General features: G+C 42.3%; 1 protein-coding gene across 12 annotated transcripts in view; it reads right to left on the reverse strand.

Annotated features, from left to right (window-relative positions):
- LOC309632885 (uncharacterized protein) overlaps positions 1-25,051 on the reverse strand; it is a 197,649-nt gene that overhangs the window by 55,744 nt on the left and 116,854 nt on the right. For 6 of the 12 annotated variants that reach the window (XR_014247113.1, XR_014247114.1, XR_014247116.1 and 3 more), the window contains one exon: positions 23,599-23,672. The exons of 2 other annotated variants lie outside the window; for them this stretch is intronic. Coding sequence is in view for 6 of the 10 variants with exons in the window: in XM_082400875.1 (XP_082257001.1) it covers positions 23,599-23,672 (74 nt within the window). In the remaining 4 variants the exon portion in view is untranslated. Of the gene's footprint in view, positions 23,673-25,051 lie in introns of all 12 variants that reach the window. 4 more of the 12 variants (XM_082400872.1, XM_082400876.1, XM_082400877.1 and 1 more) reach the window with 3 other exon arrangements.

The raw sequence follows: 25,051 nt of genomic DNA on the forward strand, positions 1-25,051 counted from the left end.
AGAAATCAATCTACTTACATTCTAAGTTTTTCTAAGATCGGAAAAAAAAATAGATATTTTTGTAATTATTAGATGTATCACTGCATCTTATGGTCTGGAATAGAAAAAATATATATATCTCCTGGAAGAAAGTTCTTAAATTTAAAGAATAGGTCTAAGCTCTCAATTTATACATTTTTATATTTGATAGACAAGGAAAACAAACAAACTTTTGAATATAAACTCTTTGATGTTCTTTCAGTTCTAAGATCTTGAAATACTCTTAGTGTTTATTAAAGGGCAAATTCACTTCAAGAAATATTTATGAAATAACAGCTTTGGAGCTAGTATTCCAACTCTTGCATAATACACAATTTTGTGGGAGAAACAACAACAAAAATACCTATAGTGTGAGTGATAGTTGCTATAGTAAGGGGATCACAGTTATAAGGGTGAATAGTTCTTCTTGAGTGGGAATAGGGTGGAGGAGGTGGAATGAGGAGAGAGCACCAGGGGAGTTCAGGAAAAGCCATAGAGATGAAGAGGCATTTGAGTTGGGCACTGAAAGATAAGGAGGAGCTCTCCACGCAGGCAAAGGGCAAAGGAGGGAGTGTTCTTTGAGCGAGGACACAGTGAAAGGAAAAGTACTTCTGTTTAAGGAGTGATGTCTAGGCTACTCTGACTTGAGTCCAAGGTGTCTGGAGATGATGGATGAAAAGGAAAAAACACAGCCTGGGGGGTGGTCTGGGGTCAGAGAGTGAAGGCACGGTTGATAATGCTAAAGTTTTGGGATTTCTTTTAATAGGCCAGGGGAAACCGTTTGTTTACATTTTAAAGCAAGGAACTGACCTAATCTTATTTGAGTTTTAGAAAGGTTATACTGGGCTAAGAGCAGAGTGGGCCTTGAGCCTGTCAAAATGTTCATAATTTGCCCCCAAAACAGGGGTGGTGGAATCTTTCCCCAGGAAGTTAAACAAATTCCCCAAATGCCAGGATCCTAGGGAAATGTATCCAGGAAGCAGGCCCTTATCCCCCCACTCCCTCTAGGACAGGGCAGGGTACCCACTTGGGCCCAGGGCTCAGCTCTGTTGCCTACCTCACTGATAGCCACGCATGGAGAAAAATGTTACAAAGCAAGGAAAACAAGTAAACCAACCAAAAAAAAAAAAACAACAAACCTCTTCCGTACTCTGAGAAAGAGACTTTTTAAACACAGCACTCTTTCCTGTTAGAAAGACAGAAGCTGTGGTCCTTGCTCTCTCTACATTCAAGCCCACTCACCTCCACAAATGTAGGCAGTTTGTGGATTAAAATGCATTCGCGGGCTTCCCTGGTGGCACAGTGGTTGAGAATCTGCCTGTCAATGCAGGGGACGCGGGTTCGAGCCCTGGTCTGGGAAGATCCCACGTGCCGCAGAGCAACTAGGCCCGTGAGCTGCAATTACTGAGCCTGCGCGTCTGGAGCCTGTGCTCCGCAACAAGAGAGGCCGCGAGAGTGAGAGGCCCGCGCACCGCGATGAAGAGTGGCCCCCGCTTGCCGCAACTGGAGAAAGCCCTCGCACAGAAACGAAGATCCGACACAGCCAAACATAAATAAATAAATAAATAAATATTAAAAAAAAAAAATGCATTCGCCACCAATGCTTCTGTCAGGCACAGGCTTCACTGTTTTTCAACCAAAGTTTTTAACACTCTCATTAACATAACATGCCCTTAGCTGGAGGTGTGATGCAAACACTCCACTGTCCAGTGGTGTCTTAAATAAATACTGTTGTTCTCTTGACTATCTATCCTGCCCGTGTTTAGCCCCCGAGTCAGAAGCCGATGGCTCCCCATTTCCCCTCTGCACGCAGCACCTTTAGCTCCTTCAGCGGGCAGCAGCCCCCCCCACCTTTCCGAGGGCCTCCATCACTCTCTGTATGTCCTTCACTTTCCATCTCAGAGGAGTCATGGTACTCAAAGAGGCTGCCGAAGCAGGGACCCCTCTGCTGAGAAGGAGGGCCAGGTGAGCAAAGTTCTGAGTGGAAACCTGCACAACCCTGGCAGGCAGGCAGGCAGGCAGGCAGGCACTTAATTAGGGCTTTTAAAGAGATTCTTCCAATGAGCATTCATCGACCATTTGCTGTGCCTGCTACAAAATCCTAACAAGGCTCAGCAGCAATAAGAATCTGCTCTGCAGTGTCCACTGCTTTATCACGGAAGCCAAGAGGTTTTTCTAAAAACATGCAAAGGGAAGAATAAAATCCTTCCAGGCCACATTTAGCACCAGGGTCAGCAGTGTGGTCTCAGCAGAGGAAAAACAATGGGTCCTGGGCCAGAGAGCAAGCTGCTGGTCTAAGGAGAGACAAGACCCACAGAAGTATGTGCTCACTTGACTTTATTTCTGGTCATAAAACAGCCGATTACTTTACTAGGATAAAACAGCAATTTTTTTCTAGTCTGCTTTCACAATCATCTTTCCTCCCTGTTTCTAAAATTGATTTCATTCCCATTTAGCTATGAGCCAAACACAGCCCTCAGTCCACTGTTTCCCAGTTCATTTTCCATCATGTCATTTTATTTCAGCTTTAGAACCCAAATCCTTGTTTACATGTAAATAACTCAGTGTGATTTCCACTTATTTAAAAACAAATAAGAAGAGACCACTAATCATCAATTGTTTTACCATTTACAGCAAAAGATCCTATTCCCATTGATCATTTTTCATTATTAAAACATCATTTTTAGCTCTTTTTCTCTCAAGGACTGGGTTTGGATAATTGAGCTTTGAAGAAAGATTGTAAACTTTTTGGATATAAATAGAGGGGAAAAACCTGAAATGTTAAGTACTAAGTTGTAGTCCTCTATTGCCCTTATCTTTAATAATGGAAATACAATTTCGTGCACCATGCAAAAGAACATCCTTATATTTTTCAATTGCAAGTGTCCAATTATGCACAAGGGTCAAGGCAAAATTGATCTGAAGGAGCTCAATTTTAAAATCATTAAAATAAAATCAGGACAAAGGATGCCGTAGTATTAAGCTAAAATGTTTAAAAACGAAAAGTATTATGCATGCCGCATGGCGGAAGATCAGATTTTTGTTAATGCAAGTTTTAAATGCTGATTAATCCTCTCGAGAGTCAGTTTCCCAAAGCATTGGACTGTATTCAAGTCTTTTTCAAAACGGCACATCACTTCCATTATTCTGAATATTAATTGAACAACATTATAACTAAGGATACAAAGCAAGATTTAAAACATGATTACAGCTGTCAGTGCTTACATCTAAATAAGTCATTGGAAATTCAAGCTTAGAAGAAAAAAATGGTGTAAATCGGTCTTAGAACAGTGAAGCTCTCTCTTAGCTTTTTCAAAAATGAATTTGCTGTTTAGGACTCAAGAAAGCTTCACCTGTGACTTGGTCTTAATATATTTATCTGGGCAATTCTCAATCAGAAATCAGAGTTATGTTTTGACTTGAAATTTGGGACAATGTCAAGGACATTTTCTTTGAGGGAGAAGGAAAGGAAGAGCCAAAGAATATTATTAGTTCATAGAATTTTCCCATTTCCTTATTTTATATTTCTGTTTCAGTCTCTTGTCTATACTCAAAAATCAAAGAATTAACCAAATTTAAGCAAATAAGATATTACTATGGTTTCAAAACAACTCATTAAGCTCAGAGTCAAGCAATGGCAAGTAACTAATGATTTATTTTCACAGTCATCAATTGTCTAAATTCAACTTCTTTTATCTCCCAAATCCAGTTTGGGGATAGCTAAAATCCCCATTTCCCCACCAGAAGCAGTGTAAAATATTGGCTTCTATTACAACCTTGGGGAATTTTAGTTTAGTTTTGTTTTGTTTCCTTAAATGGTTGCTGCGTATTCGAGTGATAGCTCTTTGTTCAAAAGGATGCAAAAGCCACTCTCACATCTAATTCTAGTGAGATAAATGACATTATGAAGGGAATATTAAAAATTTACAGCCCTTTTTACTAAGTTTATTTGTCAGCCAAACATGCTGAATATTGCATAGCGCACACACAAAAGCATGCCATCCTGACGATGAAAAAGATATGAGCAAATAATGATGCAGTGATAACAAGTCTGATGGAGTTTGCATATCTCTGTTGCTGTTTGGCATGTCATTTAATTGCATTGCGCCAAACCAGCAGAATCACACAATATGTTAGTGTAAAGGGTCCACAGTTTAAGCGGAAAATCTAGAAGTGTTAACTATACACTGTCTAATTATACAACCCTACTGTCCCGGAATGTGATTTCAGAAACCATTTCTGACATATGGGAAAAGGGTAGAACAGCTGGTCATTAAGGTTTTCTCAAGACTATTTAGCAACACACTTGAATGTAATTAAAGTGAGACACTAAATACTGCACTTGTGGTACAATGTATTTTTAATTTTTATGGCATGTGGTAAAAGTAAATAGATGCAAAGCATTCAAGTTTCTCCATTCGGCATCCAGCTTGTCAAAGATGCAGTGACTGTTTGGCTGATTGCAAGCCGGGTCCTGGTGTAAGTCACAGACATCCATTTGGGATGTTTAAGGCTGTCTTAAAGGGACTGAATTCGGGCAATATTCAGAGGGACGTCTAATTGGAATCCCCGACAATTCATGAGATGAATTCGTTCATTTATTTATTCATTCATTCATCAAACGCGACCTGGAATAATTTTAGATGATAAAGACATTAGCCCTGCCCCGAGTTGCCCACAGCTTATGATGCTTAAAATACAGAGTGATGCAAGGTGATTAAAGGGTACTATGGGAGCCCCAAGAAGGGGCATCTGGCCCAAACCGGTGATGTCCAGCAAAGCCTCCTAAATTGGAATCATCTTAGGCAAGTAGAAAATACGGGAGAGAGGGATAAGATGTAGAGCAGGACCATCTAAGCAGAGGGAGCAGATTATGCAGAGGCTTGGAAATGAGAATATTGTATAATAAGAATATAATTTTTACATTTATTGAACACTTACAACATCCTGGCACTGGGCTAAGTCCTTCACACATATTATCTCATTTAATCCTCACAGAAGCACTGTGTGGTAAGTACTGTGGTCTATACTTTACAGATGAGGAAACTAACAGAATAGTTCACGGCAAAGCAGTTTATGGGTGACTGAACCAGGATTCAAACCCAGGTTTGTCTGAGTCCCAAATCAAACTTTTCTCCATATTGCCTTTCCCCAACTGACAGAAAAACAGCATGTCTATTTAGTTTTTAAAGAACTTAGTGTATAAACTCATTAGTCCTTATTAAAGCCCTATGATTAAGAGAAAGGAAAAGACAAGCAACAGAGTGGGAGAAAATATTTGCAAATCACATGTCTAATAAAGGACTTATATCCAGAATATATAAAGAACACTCAAAACTCAACAGTAAGAAAATAAATCACCCAATTAAGTAGCTGAGCAAAAGATTTGACAGACACTTCTACAAAGAAAAAATATAATGCTAATTAAGCACATGAAAAAATGCTTACCGTCATTAGCCATTAGGGAAATGCAAATTAAAACTACAAAAAAATACCATTACATTCCTACTAGAATGGCTAAAATAATAAAAATCATGACAATACCAAGTGCTATCAAAGATGTGGAGCAACTGGAACTCCTACACATTGCTGATGGGAGTGCAAGATCGTACAGCCACTCTGGAAAATTTTGGCAGTTTCTTATAAAGTTAAACATACACTTACCATATGATCCAGCAAATCTACTTCTAGGTATTTACCTCAGAGAAATGAAAATCTATGTGAATATTTAGAGCAGGATTATTCATAACCTTTGAAAACTAGAAACAATACAAATGTCCTTCAACAAATGAATTGTCAAACTATGTCACATCTGTGCAATGGAATGCTGCTCGGCCATGAAAAGGAGTGAACTAGTATACACAACCAACATGGATGAATGTCAAAGGCATTATGTTGAAGAAAGGAGACAGTCTCACACACTCTATGTCATTCTGAAAAAGGAAATCTTATAGGAACAGTTGTCATGGGTTAAGAGTTGGGGGATAGTTTGACTACAAAGGGAATTTTTAGGGGAAGGAAACTTCTCTGTATCCTGGTTGTGGTTGTGGGTATATAAATGTATGCATCAAGACTCATAGAACTACACACCAAAAATAAAGTCAATTTTACTGCATAAAACTTTTTTAAAAACCCTATGAGGTAGATGTCTTAGTTTGGGTTCCCCCAAAACAAACCTTGAGATAAGAAATTAGGGACTAGGAATTTATTTGCAAAGTGAGTCCAGGAATCGTAAGTGAAGAAATGGGGAAAGTGAGACAGAGAAGGGAGAAAAGTAAAAAAAAGTTGCGTTATTGAGTGGGTTTCCATGGTGGGCGGCTTCAGCTCAATCACACTGAGAATCTTCTGAGAAACCACGTGGAGTATGTCTCAGAATTGCTCTACCTGTAGGCATCTTTCATTTGGTTGGGGCTGAAGTTGCCCTTGGAGCATAAACTCTTATGCTTCTAGGTTGTGTAAGTGCGTTTGAATGCCTTTAGGCAAAGAAGAGGAAAGACCTAGGTCCTTGAGGTGGGAAGATGTCACCTGCCTATTGCAGCTGCTCGTGAATTCTGGTGGGCTGAGGAGTAAGGCAAGTCAATCGACAGCATCTGCTAATGAGGTATTAGTAATAGATGCTCTATACATTTGGTTTTGCAATAAAGTGGGGGAAATTTGTCAGATGATTAAAATAAATATATGCAATGTTGATAATAAGAACTCTAGTCATTTGGGAAAATACTTACAATATGCCAGGTACCACCTTAGACTTGCCAGACTTCTCCTTATTCTATCATCTAATTCTTCCAACAGCCCTATGAGATAAACATCAATACCCCCACTTTACAAGCAAGGAAACTGAGGCTCAAAGCATTTAAGTAGCTTCCCCAAGTATGCACACGTGCACACACACACACACACACACACACACACACAAACTGAGTGATAAGATCAACTTAGAAGCCCATAGTTTTTCCATCATGCTTGGTCAGTGCCTACTTTGATCTATGTTGATACATAACATTACAGAAGATATAATAATTCTGAGAAAACAGTGCATAGCATGAGGAATTATGAATTGTGATTAAAAAGCCAGGTCTAAGTCACTCCAGGGTTGAGCCCTACTTGTGGGAATACTCAGCCCTTCTATTTCTGGGTAACTGTGGGCATTTCATTGTTCATTAGAATCTTCAATAGATAGTGGCTGAGAAAAAAAAAAAAAAACTCAAACCAATTCACTTTACTCCTTACACAGATGTCTAGAAATGGTGAAACTTTGGCTAATAAGAAATTGAAAATTGGCTGTGAATAATAATCATCTGTGCAACTGCTATCTTCTTATTAGCATAAATGACCAAGCGATGCTCTAGCTGTGAACATTGATCCTGTAGCTTCAGCCTCCTTACCACCACTGTGGAACTATACCTTTCATTTTCCTTACTGCTTCTTAATGGGCAGTCCTTCAACCCTGAAGATGACTTTGCTGCAAAAGGACATGAACTTGGAGTTGTTTTCCACTGTAGGAAGAATAGGATTATAGACTCATCCACATTCCCTTACTCTCTCCCAATTGTCATCTCTATTCTCATCACAGTAGCTGGACACAGTTGAAGGATATAGACTTTTGGCCAGAGAACAAAAGAAAGATAACAGACCCACGTGGGCACTGAACCCCTGACCTCATTAGCATTGTTTTCTCACCACCTCTGCTAACAGAGAGCCCAATTACGAATACTGAATCAAAGAGGGAAGTCACCTCTTCACCTGGAGCCAAGAAAAGCCTACGACAGCTGGTTTTTAAGAAGGGAATGCTTCTCCAGTCAAATAACCACAGTACGAACATCCACAAGAAATTTCTAAGCATCTTCCATCCTTGCATGGCTCAGTATAACAAGAAGTGCTGTCAATGTGGTTTCCAGTCTGGGAGGTGATGAAGGCTTTGGGAGTATCACCCTACGATGGATGTGATGGAGTATGCTGGGTGTACCTTCTTACAAAGACTCTCAAGAGTGAGCCAACTTGAATCTGCTGCAGTTGTAATCCCCCAATCTTAGTCCCCTCTTTGAAACCCTTCCATACTGTCTTTTTTTTTTTTTTTTTAACTTTTTATTTTATATTGGAGTATAGCCGATTAAAAATGTTGTGATAGTTTCAGGTGCACAGCAAAGTGACTCAGCCATACATATACATGTATCCATTCTTCCCCAGACTCCCCTCTCATCCAGGCTGCCACATAACGTTGAGCAGTGTTCCCTGTGCTATACGGTAGCTCCTTGTTTGTTCCACACTGTTAGTCTTGACACTCGAAGCTCTGCCTAACTTCTTTTGACTGTCCACTGAGGGATCTGTGGCAGAGATAGTTCCACAGTGGTTTTTACAATTGAAATGACTCATTTCTCTATGGCATTATAGAGATTCTTCAAAGCGGTTCTTAAACTGCTAATTACAACTTAATTGTTCTGAAAGGTAGCGAATTTGTACAATTTGTGTCTCTGTGCGCATGAGTATATGCGTGTATATAGTTGTTTAGGAATTTTTTTAGAATATAACTTGAGTTACATCTTATTAGTTGTATTCCATTTTTTGAAAACTTAAGTTATTTCAATAAGCTCCTGGGATGCAATGACTGAATAGGTCAGTCAAGGCATCATGCTAATAAAACCAAAGATGACTCAATTCCCAGACCAGTTACAGGGCTTTTTAATAGCCATGGGCCACAGCTCTAGGCAGAGCCAACCAGCTCATACATGGTGTGATTTACATAATGAGAACAAGGAGAGAGAGAGTATGGACAGTTCATTGCAGAAACACCTTCTCTACTGGAAAAAACATACAGCCAATTCTGATGGCAGTGGTTTAGCTTTATATTGTTCTCATATACTAAAGGCGGCACTACTTAATGAATTAGAAGATATATGCCCAGAAGCTAGAGTTGGCCTATCCAAAGGTGAATTCTTGTTCTAGACTCCAAATTGCGGTTATGTTTCAGAATATATTTTACTTTATAGAAGATTTTTGACCCTAAGGATTTGGCTGCTAACTCTTCCTTCTCCTCTCCTCTACTCTACTCTTCCCAGCACCAGACAACAATGAACTTCCCCCCCATTTCCCACCAAGCCTATGCATATAATTTACAGGCATACCTCGGAGATATTGTGGGCTCAGTTCCAGGCCACCACAGTAAAGGGAATAATGCAATAAAGCAAGTCACACCAATTTTTTGATTTCCTAGTGTGTATAAAAGTTACATTTATACGATACTGTAGTCTGTTAATTATGCAATAGCATTATGTCTAAAAAAACAGTGCACATATCTTATTTAAAAATATTTTATTTCTAACCATCATCTGAGCCTGTAGTGAGTCATAATTTTTTGCTGGTGGTGGGTCTTGACTCAGTGTTGATGGCTGCTGACTAATCAGGGTGGTAGTTGCTGAAGGTTGGGAAGATTGTGGCAATTTCTTAAAATAAGATGACAATGAGGTTTGCTGCATCAATTGACTCTTCCTTTTCATGAACGATTTCTCTGTAGCATGCAATGGGATTGGATAGCATTTATCCAGAGTAAAACTGCTTTCAGAATCAGGGTTGATCCTCTCAAACCCTGATGCTGCTTTATCATCCAAGTGTATGTAATATTCTAAATCCTTTGCTGTCATTTCAACTATCTTGATGGCATCTTCACCAGGAGTAGATTTCATCTCAGGAAATCACTTTCTTTGCTCATCCATAAGAAGTAACTCCTCATCTATTCAAGTTTTATCATGAGATTGCAGCAATTCAGTCATATCTTCAGGCTCCACTTCTAATTCTAGTTCTCTTGGCATTTTGACTATATTTGTCATTACTTCCTCCACTGAAGTCTTGAACCCCTCCAAGTCATATATGAGTGCTGGAATCAACTTCTTCTAAACTCCTGTTAATGTTGATATTGTGACCTCTTCCCATGAATTATGAATGTTCTTCATAGAATCTAGAATGTTGGATCCTTTCCAGAAGGTTTTCAACTGACTTTACCCAGAGCTGTTGGAAGAATCACTATCTACGGCAGCTATAGCCTTATGAAATTTATTTCTTAAATAGTAAGACTTGAAAGTCAAAATTACTCCTTGATCAATGGGCAGCAGAATGGACATTGTGTCAGCAGGCATGAAAACAACATTTATCTCATTGTACATTCCATCAGAGCTTTTGGATGACCAGGTGCATTGTCAATGAGCAGTAATATTTTGAAAGGAATCTGTTTTTCTGAGCAGGAGTTCTCAAGAGTGGGCTTAAAATATTCAGTAAACCATGCTGTAAACAGATGTGCTGTCATCCACGCTTTGTTTTTCCATTTATAGAGCCCAGGCAGAGTAGACTTAACATAATTCTTAAGGGCCCTAGGACTTTCAGAATGGTAAATAAACATTGACTTCAACTTCAAGTCACCAGCTGCATTAGCCCCTAACAAGAGTGCCGGGGGGCTCTTTGAAGCTTTGAAGCCAGGCATTGACTTTTCCTCTCTAGCTATGAAAGTCCTAGATGGTATCTCCTTCCAACAGAAGCTGTTTCATCTACACTGAATATCTGTAGCCATCTTCCTTAATTACCTTAGCTACATCTCCTGGATAACTTGCTGCAGCTTCTACATCAGCACTTGCTGCTTCACCTTGCACTTTTATGTTATGGAGACAGCTTATTCCCTGAAACCTCATGAACCAACCTCTGCTAGCTTCAGACTTTCCTTCTGCAGCTTCCTAACCTCTCTCAACGTTTTGAATTGAAGAGAATTAGGGCCTTGCTCTGGATTAAGCTTTGACTTAAGAAAATGTTGTGGCTGGTTTGATCTTCTATCCAGACCACTAAAACTTCCTCCATATCAGCAATAAGGCTGTCTTGCTTTCCTTTGTGTTCACTGAAGTAGCACTTTAAATTTCCTTCAAGAACTTTTCCTTTGCATTCACAACTTGGCTAACTGTTTGGCCAAGAGGCCTCACTTTCAGCCTATCTTGGCTTTCGACATGCCTTCCTCACTAAGCTTAATCATTCCTAGCTTTTGGTTTAAAGTGAGAGATGTGTGACACTTCCTTTCACTTGAACACTTAGAGGCCATTGCAGGGTTATTACGGTGCTTTGCGACCACCTAGAGGGGTGGGATAGGGAGGGTGGGAGGGAGATGCAAGAGGGAGGAGATATGGGGATATATGTATACATATAGCTGATTCACTTTGTTATAAAGCAGAAACTAACACACCATTGTAAAGCAATTATACTCCAATAAAGATGTTTAAAAAAAAAATAATAATAATTGACCTAATTTCAGTACTGTTGTGTCTCAGGGAGTAGGGAGGCCTGAGCAGAGGGAGAGAGATGGGGGGATGGCTGGTTGGTGGAGAAGTAGAACATACACAACAATTATCAATTAAGTTAGTTGTCACATGTGGGTGAGCTTAATGGTGCCCCCAAACAATTACAATAGTAACATCACAGATCACTGATCACAGGGCACCATAACAAATCTAAAATAATTTTAAAAGTTTGAAATATTGCGTTAATTACATAAATGTTACACAGAGACAAGAAGTGAGCAAATGCTATTGGAAAAATGGTACAGATAGACTTGCTCAATGCAGGGTTGCCACAGACCTTCATTTGTAAAAAACCCAAGCTGCGAAGCGCAATAAAGTGAAGCACAATAAAATGAGGTCTGCCTGTATAGCCATAGAAAACCTAGTTTATGAGTCAATTCTGACTCTGTTGGATAGGCATTGCTAGTATTCCAACATCTCATTCTCCTCTCCTTCCAGGTACAAAGAAGATTACGTAGCCCTACTCTTTGAAGTTAGGTGTGTCCACGTGAGTAGTTTGGGTCAATGAAAAGTGAGCAAAAGAGTCCAGAATGTTTAACTGCTTCAACTCAACTCTCCAGACTTCATGGCAGTGAACCCAGAGGCAAACCTGAACCTGCTGGTGATATATCAGCACCAGAAATGATGCCACCTTGTCAGCCTGTGATCCTGAGTAACGTCTTTGTGGAGCAGAGCTGCCCCTGACCCTACACCACCACCTCTAGATGGTAGGAAAGCAAGAAATCAACCTGTGATGTTTTAAGCCATTGACAGTTTGAGGTTGTTTTTTTCCCCAGTCTATCCTGACTGCCTCACTAGAGAAGAAAGTACTTCAGCACCTCAGCCTTTCCGACTTGGGGACTGGGTATCTGAAGGTTTGCCAAGAGTTCCGGGATCCGAAGGGCTCACCGAGGCACTTCCTACAATACTGGCCTTGTCTATGTTACTGGGTTCATGCCTCAGTTTCCCGTCTGAGTAAGGACCTGACTCTACTGTGGCCTAGCTCTCTTGGGCCCTCCATAACGTCATGATCAATGAAGCTGTAGGCATCTCCTGCCTCCACCTGGACTGTGTCAGCAGCCCCTCCCACTTGGTTTGAGCTTAGAGCCCATCTGAACTTCTCCTGTTTACCAAGCTCCCCATTACATCTTCACCGCACTGCTCCCCCAGGGTTCACCCACAGACTCCTCCTTTCCCTGTCTGTCCTTCACTTCACGTCTTGGTTGTCAAGTCGTCAATGTACCTCATGCTGAACCTTACTTGAGTTTTGATGACACTTGCTCTTATTATTTCCCAGCATATGGTTAAGTTACATATAAGAGCCCAGGACAACCGGAGAAGGATGGAGCTCAGAATAAATCCCACTTGTATGCTAAAGCAGGCAGAGTCCAGATTCTACAACAGGCCTGAAAGAAGTTGACTACAACAGATAGAGCGTGGACTTAGGTGGGAATTAGGCAAAAGACTGGTGTCAAGACATTTAATATGATTTTAAAAGAGAAGCCAGTTGAGGTCAATACCAGGAGGCCAGAGAAGCAGGCAGAAACAGGGACATGTGCAAGGTGGTATAAACCCTCTAAAAGACAGATGCTGGAATATTGGTTGCATTTCTGAGACAGAGAATAAGACAGGATCCAGGTCTCAGACCTAGAGCAAATGTGGAGCCCAAGTCTCCAAAATAAGGCCAAGGTCAACTATTTGACTTTCCAGCCCAAGGTCTGGAGGATTGGAATCACAAAGGACTGCTGTCATTCCCTAAATGTGTCATGGGAAAACGTATGCTTTTTCTTGGAGTTTGGGAGACGGATGTGCCTATAAGTGGGGTTAAGGACACTTGATACGAGACAAAGAGGCTGAGAACCAAGCAGGATCTGACAGACTTCATTAGTGAAGTACATTGGCAGCATGGTCAAACCAATGTGCAAAGCAGGAAGTCAAAATTTCCAAATTGAAACAATTTGATGGAACAACTGACAACTCATGGTCTTACATAAAGGTTGATATGTCTTTCGATGCATAGAACTTTTCTGGATTGGGCAGAAGGGGTGATAAGTATGGACTTTGATTTAACCTCATCCCTCAGAGTATGTGTGGGGTTGTACTACTAGCTTAGATGGTTTTGGCTGAGGGATAAGGAAAGCATAGCTTCATCAGCTAGTGTTCACCAACAACTCTGTGTGCCTATCAAAAGTGTAGGAAGGGGCTTCCCTGGTGGCACAGTGGTTGAGAATCTGCCTGCCAATGCAGGCGACACGGGTTCGAGCCCTGGTATGGGAAGATCCCACATGCCGCGGAGCAGCTGGGCCTGTGAGCCACAGCTACTGAGCCTGCAAGTCTGGAGCCTGTGCTCTGCAACAAGACAGGCCGCGATAGTGAGAGGCCCACGCACCGTGATGAAGAGTGGCCTCCACTTGCCGCAAGTAGAGAAAGCCCTCGTACAGAAACAAAGACCCGACACAGCCAAAAATAAATAAATAAATTAATTAATTAAAAAAAAAAAAGTGTAGGAAGATTTGGACTCCTTCATTAAGAATCCCTTACTTTTTAGGGCAAAAACAGTTCATGCACATGAAACACTTTGCAAGCATTATTAAACAATAGGTACTTTATTGTCAGCTTGCATTGATATGCCTCTGGCTACCATAGGATTGCAGAGAAGCCAAAGATGAATCACTGGGAAAAGTCAAATGATTTTCACACAGAAGGTAAAATTTTACGTGGAACTTAAAGTAAGGATGGAAATTGGATAGAGCTAAGGAAAGAATAAATCTGACAAGAGAAAGAGAATGAGCAAAAGCCTTGAAGTAAGAAGAGGGAGGGAGTCATGTTAGACAGCAGGAAGGCAGCCAGTGAGAGAATAGGGGTGTTGAGCAGTAAAAACAATTTGAGGTTGGTGGGGAGGTTGTCTCAAATGCAGCAAAACTTGGCAAGTAGCAAGCAGAGAAGTTTACACTTGCTGGGGTAGAAACTGAAAATCCCTAGTACAATTCACACAGAAGACAGAAAGGTAACAAAGGAAAGGAAACGGATGTGACCTAAGGCACCTAGATCACAGTCAAGGGAGACTTTGGGCAAGTAACCAACCACACTGCTCCAAGGGGTGTTCTGGCTCTTGACATCCCGTGCCTCTGTGACTGTGAGTGACTTACACAGTGCTATGAAATAAACATCTGCTGAAGGTCCACTCTCAACTCAGACAACAGCTTCACGAAGATGCTCAGCAATTCCAGAGGCCACCCTTCCTAGGACTGAGAACAGGACTGCGTTTTCAGCATTCAAACCCATGGTCTTTCCATTCTTGCCTAGCCCTCTCTAGCCTCTGCATAACCTCACCAGCCATGTGTCCTTAGGCACCTCCTGTCACCTGTATCACTCCCTAGACTGAGCAGAGTGACTGTGTCCTGATATGGAGGCTGTGACAAGTCAGAAACTCATTCTCACCTCATTAACTCTGCGCCCCTATTCCTGGGCACCTACAAAATTCACCTTTCCACCCTTGTTTGGAGCCCCAGGGCAACCCAGGTCCTCCTTTTGCTTCCTGTTTTCAGAGAGCAGGCAGAAGAGATCCATACCAGCCTGTATGGCCAGAGTTACACTGGGCCCTGGGGACTTTCCAAGAGGGAATCTTCCTCAATTTGTTGTGAAGTTCTTTGGTTTGTTGATTTAAGTCTGTGATCTCTCAAACATACAAATCTAAGTTCCAGAATTCACAAACTCTTTACGTGCTAGACATCATGTAATTCAGTTTAAAAGTTAAAGTGGAAAAATCAATCACTTGGCTAATTAGTCTTTACCAATTTTCAAATATCTGAACATTTTTAGAAATGATTTAAATCTAAATTTTCCTGCAAATTTGTGAAGTAGAAATCCCAGACTCTGGTGGCAGATGGTGGACAAAGGGACCAAAAGGCTCAGAGAGCTGGGAATGTTAGAGTGGCTTTCCTAGGTATCGTGGATGCTGTCATGCACCTCCCAGATGCCTCTTTAGGAATGAAGGGCCTATTCCCCAGCTGCGTGGAGTGTACTAGCAGCTGACTGCCCCCAGCCGACTGCTTTTTCTGGAATTGCCCACAGAGGAACAGAGCTGCCTTTCCCAAGGCCGTGGCCCCTTCCTTCCCAGGGGCAGTCTGCACACAGTGACTGAGGTAGGAGTATAAATGTCTGGCCCACTTGCTCCAACTCAGGACAACTCAGAAGGGCAGGCCCTACTTCAGGACCCCACGAGGAGACAGCTGGGTCTGTTTGGAAACTGTGTCAGAGGCCAATTTCTCTCTCCCAGCTGCTGATCCCAGGAGCATCTTGAATAAACTTCCTATGCACTAAATTCCATCTCAGGGTCTGCTTCCTGAGGATCCCAACTTCTGATACTAGGTAAGTGGAAAACATCTAGTTAATGGGAGGACCTAGAGCAGACTCCATTCACAGAAACAATGAGGAATACATTAGTGAGAGGGGCACCAGTGTCACTGGGGAACCCAGTACTGGCTGTCCTCTGTTGACCAGAGGAGAGAGATAATAGGAATTACTGTTATAAAACTGGGCTCCCTGTTAACAATGGGGATGATAGCCTGGCTATAGCATAGAAGTCAGGTGGCCGTACGTAATGATCAGAAGCAAGGTGAGTCCAATTATAATAATGAGCCTGCAGGTCAGTAAGGCAACAAGGGACAGACAACTGTGAGACGACTAGTAGAACATAGTGTTCCCAGGCTTCCCATACTGTATGAGCAGCCAGCAGGGTACTGCTGAGTTTATACAACCAAAAGAATCAAGGATGAACAATCAAGAGATTGAGCACGGTTTCCTCAATAAAAGTCATGATTCCTTGCCCAGTTTCTACATCTGAGCCCATGGTCTGAAGGAGAGACCAGGCCCTATGAGAAGGATCCTGCAACACCATGGCAAAGGCTGACAATAATTATTCCCCCAGTCCTTCCCTAAAGGTACCTCTATGGTCATTGATTCAGGTAGCCATACACTAGAGAAAGGGGAACATCCAGCTATTTAAGGACTGTCGGACAGACAGCCTGGGTGATATTGGTAGTTGGGGGCCCAAAGTGTCATCATGATCCCTGTTAGAATGGGAGCAGATGGGGGCCAGGTAATAAATGAAGCCCCTGTCAGGCCCAGCTCACAGTGGGTCCACTGGGTCAATGGATCCACCCTGTGGTCATTTCCTTGACTGCTGACTGTATAATTGGAAGGGACACACTTGGTAGTTGAAAGAACCCCCAGACAGGCTCCTTGGCCTATGGCATAAGAGTTATTGCAGTGGGGAAGGCCATGCAAAAGGCTCTAAAACTGTTCTTGTCCCAGGCCAAGATAGTAAATAAAAGGTAATATGGTTTCCTATATGGGAATGGCAAAGACTAAAGCCACCCCTAAAATCTAAAGCATGTATGAGGTGGTGGTCCCCATCACATCCCCATTTAAGTCTCCAGTATGGCCCCTACGAAAAACAGAGGGATCATGTTGGATGATGTGATCTCCCCAAAACTCAACCAAGTCATAGCCCCAGTTGGAACTGTCACACTAGAAGTAACATCTTTCTACAGCAGGTTAACACAGCTTCAGTTACATGGTATAAGGGCATTGACCTACATAACGAGTTAACTCTTTTCCATCTCTATCAGCAAGGAGAATTAGAAGCAATTCAAATGTAACTGACAATGGTATACATTTATGGTCTTGCCCCAAGGTGACGTGAACTCACCATCCTCTGTCTCAGTAGAGTCTGAAGAGATCGGGACCCTCTGGGCAGTCTACATATATAGTGAACATATATGTTCACTATATTCACGCTATCTTGCTAATCCACCTGGATGAGCAAGAACTGGCAAGGGCGTTGGAGACTTTGTGGGAAAAAAGTTCAATCTATCAATAGGTAGAGATAGAGAGATAAAGGGCAAGGGTGAGAATACTAGCTAAAGGGAGAGAGAGAGAATGCTAGCCAGAGACAGAGAGAGGGAGAGAGAGAGAGAGAGAAACTAGCTAATGAGAGAGATGGAGAGGGTGGAATACAAACTTTATGTCAATATCAAATAATCTGCAACATTCCAGGACATCCCACCCCCCTGACGATATTATTGTATCTTATACCTCTCACAACTAAGAAGAAAGCACCATGCTTGCTTGGTAGGCCTCTTTGGGTTCTTGAGAGACAGTACATTCCTGACTTGAGAATACACAAGTGACATGTAAGACTGCCAGCTCTGAGTGGGGCTCAGAAAGAAAGGACCGTGCAACAGGTTCAGAGTGCGGTACGAGCAGCCTGCCACTTGATCTAGTCAACTCATTGGATCTTATGATACAAAAAGATGTGCAGCGTGTATGGCAAACCCCACAGGAGAATCAGAATTTAGAACTCTAAGCTTCTGGAGCAAGGGTATGCCATCTATAGCAGAGAACTAAACGCCATTCAAAAGAGGGTTCCTTGCATGCTACTGGGCCCTGGTAGAGATGGAACATCTGACCATAAGACACCAAGCGACCATGCAGCCAGAGCTACCCATTGTGGAGGGTTTATCAGACCCACCAAGTCATAAGGTTGGTCAGGCATAAAAGCCATCAATTGTAAGATGGAAGTAGGACATCCAGGATCAGGCATGAGCAGGGCCAGAGGGTGAAAACTGCAGAAGCCCTTGTCATCCACCACTGTTGCACTTGCCCTTAGCAAACATCTATGACCACATAGGAGGCCCCTTATGACCACCTGATGAAGGTGGGAAAAGGCCAAATTTGGTTTATGGATGGCTCAGTGTGTGAGCACAAGCTGAAAATGGACTCCTGGTGAACTGCAGCCCCATTAAGTGGTGGCCTGCAACAATGAGGGGAAATCCTCCCAATAGGCAAAGCTTTAGGTGGTATATCTGGTCATAAACTGTGTATGGAAAGAGAGGTCAGCCGAGGTAAGAATTTCCCTAGACTCATGAGTAGCAGTGAATGGCTTGGCTGGGCAAGGACCTGGAACCAAGATGTTTGGAAGATCAGAGACAAGAAAATCTGAGAAAGAAGCATGTTGATGGATCTATAAGAATGGGTGTGAAACATGAAAATCTTTTTATATTATGTTAATGACCATCAGAGAGTAAACACCATGGAATAAGTAGTCAACTAAATAACCAACTACACATAATAACTAAGCCAATTGATGTCAGCCAGCCTCTGTCATTAGTCACCCTAATCCTGGTGTGATGGGGTCATGAATAAGATACCCATTGTGACAGGGATAGAGGGCATGCCTGGGCCCTAAAGTACAGGCTCCCACTCATCAAAGCCAACTTAGTTGTTGTCACCACCAAATGTCTCACTTGACACACAAAGACTAGTGCTGAGACCATCCCTTGAGACCAACCACCCACTTGGTGGTAAATTGATCAAAGGAGATCCTTTTCACCCTGGATGGGACAGCAATTCTTCTTAACTGAAATCAACATATATCCTATTTGCAAGGCTGTGGCCTGCTTGACTACAGATGTTTAATCTACTGACATCCACTTAATATGTCACTTACTATCCACTTAATATTCCACTTAATGTCACCTCTGACTAAGGGACCCACTTTATAGAAAAGGAGGTGTGGCAGTGGGCACACAACCAAAGGATCCATTGGCTCTATTAAGTATCACAACACACAGAATCTGTAGACCTGATAAAGCAATGAAATGGTTTTTTGAGGGCACAGCTGAAGTGCTAGCTTAGAGATGATACTGCAAGAACTGGGTACCATCCTCCAGGATAAGACGTACATCTTTATTCAACAACCAACATATGGTGCTGTGCCCTGATAGGGGGAATTATTGGGGATGGGGACCAAGAAGTGGAAGGAGGAGTGGCCCTGCTCACCATCACTCCCAGTGGCCCACTTGAGAAATCTGAGTTTTCCATCCCCACAACTTTAGGCTCTATGGGTATAGAAGTCATGGTTCCCAGAGACGGGGAGGGGTCCCCTGCTCCGGAGCAGAGATGGCCTTGAAATATAGATGGGCCTGACCTACTCACATGATAATCACATAGGTTATCCAGTGATTCCCAGTAATGTCCAGTGATACCCAGTAATAGCTAATAATGTCAGGCAAGTCCCCAAGGAATCCATATGTAACTGAATTTCCCTAGAGTGGAAGATTCTTGTGGTTAATTTCTTGGGCGCTTTGGAGACAGCCCTAAAGGAGCATCAGAGATAGGTTTGCAGTCAGACATTCAGAGGTATGAGTAAAGCAGGGTCCCTCTCCTTTCAGAGAGCCTCCCCACAAGCACACCTGGGTAGAGGAGAGCCACGCTTCCTCACAGGTGTGTCACCACACGCCCAGGTTCCATGAATGAGTTACAGGTGTGTGTGGGGATTCTGATCTCTGAGCTTGCAGGGCAGCCAGAGAGAGCCTCCAGCAGAAATCAGCCTCTTCCAGACCTCCTCACTAGGTTTTTCTAAAGAAGCAAGATCTGATGTTGCTTCCCTCATGAAAAACTCAACAAGCATCTGAGTAGAAGAATGAAGATTATGGGAAGCCAGGTGGGTCCTAGAAAGATCTTGTTTTGACGTTTGCCAACTTAACGCATACTTCGTGGTGGCCATATTAGAAGGGATCAATGTGTGTGTTCTCTGGACTTTATTTAGATTTCCCTAAACAATTCTCCATAGAGTTGTATTGTTTCTCTATTCTGTGGCCAATTAAATTGGCCTTCAGATCTTACTATGAAGAAAAATTCACCTGAAAGGGCGCCACCTGGGTAAACATCCTTGAACAGAAGTGCTGAGTCAGTTTAGAGCTGGTCCTCACTCAGGCAGGTATTCTCCCTTCCTGGGGTGAAGGGCTGTTTCAATATTGCTCAAGAAATGAGAAAACATCTTCTCTCATACTAGTTGTCCTTGAGGTACCCAACATATTTTTGAATCTTCCCAGGCATCCTTCTTCCCGCCCACCCCCCCTTGATGGTACCATATGCTTTCATCTTAGAAAGAAGTGCTGGTTTTTTACTTTCCCTTTATTTGCTGCAGGGCAGTGTCAGACAGTGCATCTATCCAGGGAGTGAGGTTCAAGGAGGCTGTAGGGGAGAGGTATTGTTTCTGGCAGGAAGCCATGCTTGCTGAGCTTGTGGTCTACTTGGACTCTCCATCGTGGCCTTGGGCAGGCCACTTGACCTGAGCCTCAGAGGGATTCAGTCACCAATGTAGAGCTGGTGGTGGCTTAGGGTGAGCTACTCTGACACCCAAAGAGAAAAGAAGCCTTGCAATTACCAAGAGCTTCTGCTGTGACAGGCTCACACAGAGCTCCCCAACTCAGAATAGGACGTTTCTCTCTTCTTTGTGTGAGAGTTTTTTTGGTGTCTGAGTCAGAAGCAAATACAGGCAAAGTTACACTGGTTCCTCCAGTCTTACCAGCATTGGCTCCGAGAGCAAAGCAGTGACGGTTCCAGATTTTCATCTCAAACCAGTGCCAACTCTTTGTCTTCTGCTGCTGGGTGGCAGGCCGAGCAGGGAGCAGGATGCTGAAGGGTCTTTTGCGTTTATCACCTCTTGTCTTTTATGATAACTTTATATGGTCTTTCCCAGCTACTAAACTCATACAGAGATCAGGACAAGGTCTCTTTGCTTCTACTTTTCTCCTTTATAACAACAATCACAGTCTCCTGAGACTGGACACATTTGTTTTCTCAGCCCACTAACTCCAACTACAGTACATTTCCTCCTTATCATCACTATTTAGTTTGTAATTATTCCAGTCTACGAACTCCTACAGAGGTTGGGGATAGCCGTGGCTAAATTGCTTGAATCACTGATTTGGGGTCCTTCGTTGTCATTAATAAACTCAGGACATAGGAGTCCCTAGAGGTCCAGCTCCTCCAATTTGATGAACATTTATGTTTACACTCCAGGGACAGAAATGGAAGCTGTTGTCAAGGACCTTGCCATGAAGATCAGAAGTTTCATTTAAGTCTATCGTGATTGCAGGTTCTGTTTATTCTCTTGCTGTAAAATGGCTAATGAGAAGCCTATCTGGCTAAGTTATGAGAATGGCATCTAAAACAATGAAGAAATGAAATTCTAATCAGGCACAAACCACCTCTTCCCAAAGATACAGATCACCAGATCTCAAGTTACCCTGACGTTTGGCTCTATAGGGAATTGAAAGGAATCAACCTAAAAGACAGCTGCTAAAAAGAGCTCATCCCCAAATATTTTAAACTTACATATGAAAGCTATGTTTCATTGAATGGCTGTGAACATCAACAATTGTTGGTGGCAGTATGGGGGATGGGGAGATCTTTAGAGTTTGCCCTCAGTCTTAATTAGAAATCACATTGGCTTGCAGGCCTACATTAATTTACAGGACCGACTAAGCTATGTATGACTAGATGTGCACATGTAGAGGCACCAAAAGGAGTGTTAAATAGTCATCTTCATCATCAGCCAGCCAACACACAAATTGCATTAAAGCCCTGGATACACAGAGAACAAGAGCTACACAACACCACAGATGTTTTAGAATCATTTATCCTGCAGAAAGCTATGCAGTTTTCTTGTGTATCTTAAGTGAACTCATCAGCTAGAAATCTAGTTGTTGTGGATATTAGGAAATAGTGGTACAGTGGCAGAGACCTGGGCTGTTGCTTGGCTTTGAGTTGGTGATCCATAGTGGGAAGAAGGTAGCCTAGGGAGCCCCTGCAGGGCTCCGTGGAAGTCATTTACATATGCTCTTTAGAAGTGCCCCTCTCTCACCAGCCCTTGGGGACATCACAGATGGCAAACAGGGAAGGCTCACGGAACCCCAACATCTGGTCAAATGGTTCCACATAAGGAAAGAGAGTTAAATCTCTTTGATTAGAGTAGGTTACACACCCCTCTAGGACCTCCATTCTCTCTGCTTCAGGAACAATGATCTTAAAGTTTCAGACAGATTTTGAACCCATTCAAAACCCAAGAATAGCTATCTCAGTAGGAAGAACTTATTAACACAGAGATTTACATGAGTGAAGCTAGTCAATAAGAGAAGAGACTTTGGGAGGATGAAAGGAAATGAAGAGAAAAGGGAGTGAATAACTAAACAGTTCAAGTCAGAGTTTGATTTTATTTCCCATCCCGTAATCTTCATAAACCAAGATTTTTATACATTGGGTCTATCGATAAGAACTGGTTAAAAAATAAGGGAGAAGAGAGCCTTAAATAAATAGTAAAGCTAGCAGAGACCCAGGGACAGATCCTTCTCTCAAATGCACAGCTTGCTGCTCCACATATAGTATCTTGAAAAATCTTTACTGCCTTCAAAGATACAGCCGTTGGCACCGAGCACCATGCCTCCAAGTTTAAAATGTGGACCTCCATATTTACGTTCCCCAGATGGTGGGATTTATAAATGCACCATGGGGTGCTATTGAAATTAATAATTTAATTCATTTCCGTGATTGTGCCGTGATTGCTAGTCATTATGGCAATAACATAGTTAGTAGAGTCTCTCAGTTCTGGGATGTAGCTGAAGGGTAATCTCAGTGAGAGTAATTCCTCTGTCATCCTGTTTCAAATGCAGTCAATCCCTTCTGAATGGGGAATAGCCAAAAGTTTCTGGAATTAAAATGAAGGCAGCATCAACCTAGTTGATGAAGATGGCTTCAATTTATGTGATTTCAAAAGTTTGAAAGCAGTTCTCTAAGGACCAGTGAAATGACCTGTGATTGTTTAGCTTGGAGAAGGAACAGATAAGGAGAGACCCCAAGCACTGTCTCCAAACACACAAATCTCTCACTCTCTGTCTGCGGACAATCTACATCCAAATGCTTGAGAATTAACTGCACTTTTACTTTCTATTCCCACTTGTCTGCTTATCAAGGGAATATATTGGCAGCTGGGTTAAATGACTTCTGAAGTCTCTTCCAGAGATTCTCAGAGTTTCCCTGAGTCAATGGTGGGGTGGAGGGAATAGTGGAATAACAGTTCTGTATTTCCTCAAGGGAAGTCCTTGCTTCTCTCAGCCTAACGATCTGGAAGCCTAAATGTGCAAGAGAGAAAATTATTCGGCAATGGCACACGTAAGTTTGGCCAATGTGAGCCCATTGGAATTTTGAACCCAAGAGGCTGTATGCAACTGCCTTGGATTTATAAAGTGCCTCTTCTTCTTTGAGAAACCTAAACCTATTTCCATATTTCCCTTATTATCCTCAAAGTTTTTGTTAATCATAGAAGTAAGTCCTGACCTATAGATCCTCATTCAATAGCTAAAGGAACTAATCCATGCATAATAACATAATCCCCCAAAACGTTGGAAATAGAATCTGCTACCTTCACTCCTCTCCTTGGCTCCATCCATTCGATTTCGCCTTTGGACGCCTCTATTTCTGCCCAACGCTCAGAGCCTAAATGAGCAAGAAGAGAAGCAGAATGATTTCTTACATCACTTCCACCAGCAATAACCCTGCACGGGGCACAAGCTCAGACTCTGCCCACCACTGCATTCAAGAGAGGGGAAGAGTTAGTTAGGAAACAGAAAGCAGAAGATGAACACAGATACTCCCACCTCCCAAGAGGAGGACTGGGCCCTAGCAACTCCATAAAGACCAGACCCTTCTCTTTTGCTTCACACTCCTCAGGAGCTCTCAGGATGGATCCAGGACACAGAAGCGTAACTACCTTTTTGTCCCAACCTGGTATCAAGGAAAGCTTTAAAAAGGTTGTGGGTTCAGGGAAATGGCAACAAAAATTTGCCCTATTGTTGTTTTTCAGTAACTACACAGTAAACGTCACTGATGAAGTAAGTACATGGTGACTGCAGGCAGGACACCCCAGTAATTGTTCTGAGTGATAACGGTGAACGTTCCATGCTAAATGTCCAGGGCTCCTTCCTTATCTCCCTAACTGCTTCACCTCTTACTTTCCTGACAGTTTGTACCTCTTCAGTAGTGCTTCTCATACCATGTTTAGACTGCAGGCTCTGAGAAAGTGTGCCCTACTCACCTCCATAGCTGTCCCCATGACACCAACACAGGGATTCCCACATAGGATAAGGTCGGGAGATGTTACTGAATCACATTCATCTGATTAGTGGAAACAGTAGGTATCACTAAAGGGCGGGTGGTGAAATTTGCTCTATTTTCTTTCTGGTCATGAAAAGAAGAGGTAAGGAGAACCCAGACTCCTTAAGTATATTGCACCTTACCTATGTGACAAAAGAGAATGAAGTTAAGGTGGCATTTTTCATAGAAATGAAGGATCTCCTCTACTTGGCAACATTGAAGACATTGAGGGACAGGTGGGAGATTTGGAGTCACTGATTATTTTTCCTCTTCCCATTGTTCTCATGCAGTTGCTATTGTGGCTGCTGTCGGTGACATTTCATAGGTCATTACTTACTCTTGAAAACGCCTTCCAGTGACATGGCAAAAGTATGTAGAAAACAGGCCCTTGGACTAAAAGTCAAGTGAATTAGGTCCTAATCCCAGCACTTTCGCCAACTTGCTGTGTGAACTTATGCAAATCTTGAGCTGCCCTTGTTCTCAGTGTCCTCTTTTTAAGGGTGCAATAGTGGAAGGAGAGTGGGCTTGGGGTTAAACAAACATGGGTTTAAATACCACACCTTACTTTTATAAGTTATGTGGCCTTGGGCAAGTTAAGTCACTCTCATAGTCTCAAGTTCTTCATTTTTAACATGAGGATAGCCTGTCCTAATACAGAGAACTTTAAATGAGTTCATACACATAAAACACTTCACCAAATACCTGGCATAAACTAGGCATCC

The sequence above is a fragment of the Balaenoptera borealis genome (genome assembly GCF_965194805.1).
Source record: "Balaenoptera borealis genome assembly, chromosome: 1".
NCBI classification, from domain to species: Eukaryota; Metazoa; Chordata; class Mammalia; order Artiodactyla; family Balaenopteridae; genus Balaenoptera; species Balaenoptera borealis.